At 37.6% G+C, this 4,127-nt stretch overlaps 1 protein-coding gene across 1 annotated transcript; it reads right to left on the reverse strand.

The window, feature by feature from the left end:
- On the reverse strand, positions 1 to 2,108 carry LOC110921002 (zinc finger CCCH domain-containing protein 12). The gene is made up of 2 exons (XM_022165264.2): positions 912 to 2,108; positions 1 to 474 (listed from the first exon to the last, which is right to left on the reverse strand). The coding sequence occupies exons 1-2, from the start codon at positions 1,654 to 1,656 to the stop codon at positions 191 to 193; spliced, it is 1,029 nt and encodes a 342-aa protein (XP_022020956.1). The 5' UTR covers positions 1,657 to 2,108; the 3' UTR covers positions 1 to 190.
- Between the last annotated feature and the right edge of the window lie 2,019 nt (positions 2,109 to 4,127).

Raw genomic sequence — 4,127 nt, forward strand, 5'->3', positions numbered from 1 at the left:
TGATCCTAAAATGCCTGAAACTGCATAAAAACAGTTTGGTTCAAACGAACAACATTTAACGAAAGACAAGAACTTGTCAAGTCTTTCAACATTATAAGTTAAAAAAAAACGTCATACGCAAACCGAGTCAAAACGGGCCAAACAACGTTTGCAAAAACTAGCTTCACTAGAGGCATTGGCTATAACAAGCCTACTCGATATCATCAATCCAATCCCCATAAATGCGGCTGAGTTTATCCGGGCCCTTCCATTTCTGAAACGATCTCAGCCCGGTCCTCATAATCACACCGGGCAGCCTCTGTGACTGACCTCCAACATGGTAACCATCGGACTGGGCCGCTATAGGGGTCGAGCCCACTACCATATTATCGGTAGCAAGCTTCGAAACCATCATTCCTTGCTTGTTTGGGTCCGAAACAGTAGCAGGATCTTTAGCATCTGTGTCTCCAAGCCCACCGACATTTTGATGCAGTTCTGCCAAAGTAATCTTTAGTATCCTACTATCCATATAAATATTAGGGCTGTAAACGAACGACGTTTGTTAAGAAATATATGTGCTCACGAACTGTTCATGAACACTTACCGACCGAGATTTTATGTTCTTGTTCGTGTGTTAAAAAAATGAACGTGTTGGTTTGTTAATTTTAGGCAAAGAACAAAAACGAACATTGATGAACGCAAATTAATGTTTATGAACACAAATGGAAACAAACAAACACAAATGAACGAACACGGCCTCTGTTCGTGTTGAACAAAATTTCTTGTCCATGTTCGTTTGTTTAATAAACGAACGAACACATACGAACTTCCCACCGAACGGCTCACGGACTGTTCGTTGAACGTTTGGTTCGATATAATCAAAGTCGTACGAGTAATATAATTTAAAAAAAAAATCCAAAATGGATTCTTACCTGTGGCTCCATGAGCAAAATGACATTTGCTACCAAACGGGCAATACCCGGTTTGCTCCCACTTGTTACAAATCCTTGTTTTCCAATTCGAAGGCTTTACGGCGGAATTCAATGATGCTGCTAGCGGCGTTCCTCCTCCACCACCACCACCATACGTTTCTCCACCGTCATTAACGTTTGATCCACCGCCACCATATCCACCGCCAGAACCAGGACCTAAACAAATTGCAACACTTTCTCGAGCTCTCGACTGCTCATCATGAAGATAAGTGCAACTATCACCATACGGACACCCCTCCTCCGTATAAAACTTCTTGCAATGACGCCCTTTATACGATCTTTGCGTTTCAACGATAAAACCAGACGACCCAAGCGACGGAATCTGATATTCTTCTCTTGGTTCAGATCTTTCATCCTCATGAGCCGCCACGATTTCTTGCCAATTCGGCGGAGGTTTCCGCAACTCCTCGACACTATGTGCGAAATTGCAATTCGTAACATACGGGCAAGTCCCAGCTCTGAATTTACAACACATTTTCGTCTTGAAAAACATTTTTCCTATCGCTTTTGATCGGTTATTCGCCTGCGAATCACCCGACGGTTTCCTGTTTGGTGTTTCGCTTCCGAATCTTGTTTGCGATTGTCTCCCGTTATGATTCGAATTCGAAGAGGCGTCGGCGGTTAATGACTCGTTGTTCCAGTTAACGTATTCATCCTCTGTTGCCCAAATTGCTTGATCACCCATATTATCAATTCCAGTTCTTGGTGGCACTTCAGTAATTATTTGAACAACATTTCCACTTTCTTGACAGTAATCCGTTTTTTATACAGTCAAATCCCTAAAAAGCTAAAAGCTTTCTTCAAGAAAACTAATTCCAAACAAATTTCAAGGCAAAACCCTAACAAATTTTCATTATTTTCAAGATTCTGTACATACAATTGAATGAATTGTGGTATACAGATAGCTAACAACAACAAAAACGAACAAGATTACGGCATAGAAAAGGGGGAAATTACCGGGTTTAAGCGGTTAATATTGGATGGAAGTGGTTGGATGATGCATGAAGATGTAAATTAAATGAAAAAGATTTGATTTTGGGAGATGGGGTTGGTTAATTTGGAGGAATTAGGGCTGTATACGGCCATGTTTGAGGGAGCTATTGCAGGGTTCAAAAATGTGTTATGTGGTCCATGTGGATGATACTTGCATTTAGGGCTACAAACAAATCGAACCGTGCTCGGTTGTTAAGAAATATATGTGTTTTCGAACTGTTTATGAACACTTACTAAACAAGATTTTGTGTCCGTGTAAGTTTGTTAAGGAAATGAACTTGTTCGTGTTCGTTCGTGTTTTTTTGTTAATTCTGGGCAACAAACGAAAACGAACGTTGATGAGCACAAACTAATGTTCATGAACACAAAGGAAAACAAACAACACAAACAAGCGTTCATGAACAGAATATATAATACACTTACACTTATCAAATATTTTACTTGTCGGAATTTTGAAGTATATAATTATAATATGAAAACTAAAAACACTAATGAACTATTAAACACAAACAAACACGTTATTGAAGGTGCACGAACATAAATGAACGAACGAGGCCTCTGTTCATGTTCGTTCATTTAACTAAATGAATGAAATTTCTTGTTCATGTTCGTTTGTTGAACGAACACAAACAACTTCTCGCCGATTTGGCGTTTGCTGCCTTATTTGCATTTGTAACTTGCCTAATGCTAACTTTAGTTTGAAGAATAACACATATTATTTGGAATTTATGAATTTTTTTATATCTATGTAATATGTGACATTCACAAATTCACAATTTTTTTTACTCGGTGTTAAATAAATGTTTGAGACTCATTGTTTACTCAGGTGATTATCTTTATTGTTGCTTTCGATTCTTTATTTATATTGTGCTTGTAAGTTACTTGTTTTGGTATAATATATATTTAAACTATTTTTAGAACAAGTTACGTTGATGAATTAGAGGTGACACAAGTTGATAGCTTTAATATATTGCATAATAACACACCAAAACAATTATGGTTCAAAATAAGTAGTTTTTTACAGTGGTCGGATTAACTACATTGGTATCGAATATAGTTATCGACTTAGAAGAGAACAATCATGTTGATTGATGATTTTGTTGGAAAGTTCTTTAAATTTTTTCCAAAAGAGTTGTTAAAATTAGGGATTTAGTTGTTTAGGTTGTGGTTTTTCCTTCGTTTTTTTGGGCCGGAGTGACGGAGTCTATTAGGATTTGTGGTTCAGACTTCAGAGTCGTATTTTGGGCCGGAGTGACGGAGTCTATTAGGATTTGTGGTTTAGAGTCGTATCATTTGTTTTGAGTTTCTGTTGTTTTTTGGCTAGTTTCTTGCTAGCCGGGGGTTTCGTTTTATTAAACGTTTGCTCTTAGAAAAACTAAAAAGAAACTAATTTTGATTGGAAAACTAACTAGCTATATATTATTTAGCACCCTCCGGCCGGAGTTCATGTGAGTTTAAAGAATCCAGAATAAAAAACCAACTAACGAATTATGAAATTTGGAATATAGAATCACCTTTACCTTTTTCAAGTAGAACTTTACACTAAGTTTAGATCCGGATTTCAATAATAGAAATCGAGACAAGTAAATTTTAACCACCTAAACAAAGATAGCGATCCCCGCTAGAAACACACAAACCTTGTTGGAGTTAGGTTCATTTTTTGTTTGTGAATACTTCGATATCTCTAAATCATGTAGAACATTTTCAAATTGAATTATTTAACTAATATACACCGTCTGGTCATAAGTTTCCCTTCGATTTATAGTTCATATATTTCGCTAATAGTCACGAAAATCCAATTAGATAATTCTAAGGAGAAAATCAAGGACGAGTATGTTTACTATGTCTCCAAAACGTCTACCCGTAGAATGACCAAGCATGAACTATAAATTCCAAGGGTCGATTGGCTATCATAAACAGGGGCGGTTCTTAAAAGGGTTGTGGCAGGGTCACGGCCCGGGCAAGTTTTTCGGCCGTAGTGCTAATTTTCCGCATTTCGATCGAAATTTTTTATATATACTATGTTTGGCCCGGGCTTGTCCGGGCTTTTTTTAGTGCCCGTGTCTTTCGGCCCTTGGCACATTCAACAGGAAAGATCTGCCACTGATCATAAACTATGTAGGCTTTAATCTAAACGATGGTAAAAATAAGCAATCAACACGA

This window comes from Helianthus annuus, chromosome 17, assembly GCF_002127325.2.
Source record: "Helianthus annuus cultivar XRQ/B chromosome 17, HanXRQr2.0-SUNRISE, whole genome shotgun sequence".
In the NCBI taxonomy this organism is placed as follows: Eukaryota; Viridiplantae; Streptophyta; class Magnoliopsida; order Asterales; family Asteraceae; genus Helianthus; species Helianthus annuus.

What these genes read in the sequence shown, in the direction of transcription:
- LOC110921002 (XM_022165264.2), bottom strand. Translation starts at nt 1,656, where the DNA reads ATGGGTGATCAAGCAATTTGGGCAACAGAGGATGAATACGTTAACTGG. An exon ending in TTTTGCTCATGGAGCCACAG is followed by an intron (nt 475 to 911) that starts GTAAGAATCCAT and finishes TTACTTTGGCAG; the next exon opens with AACTGCATCAAAATGTCGGT.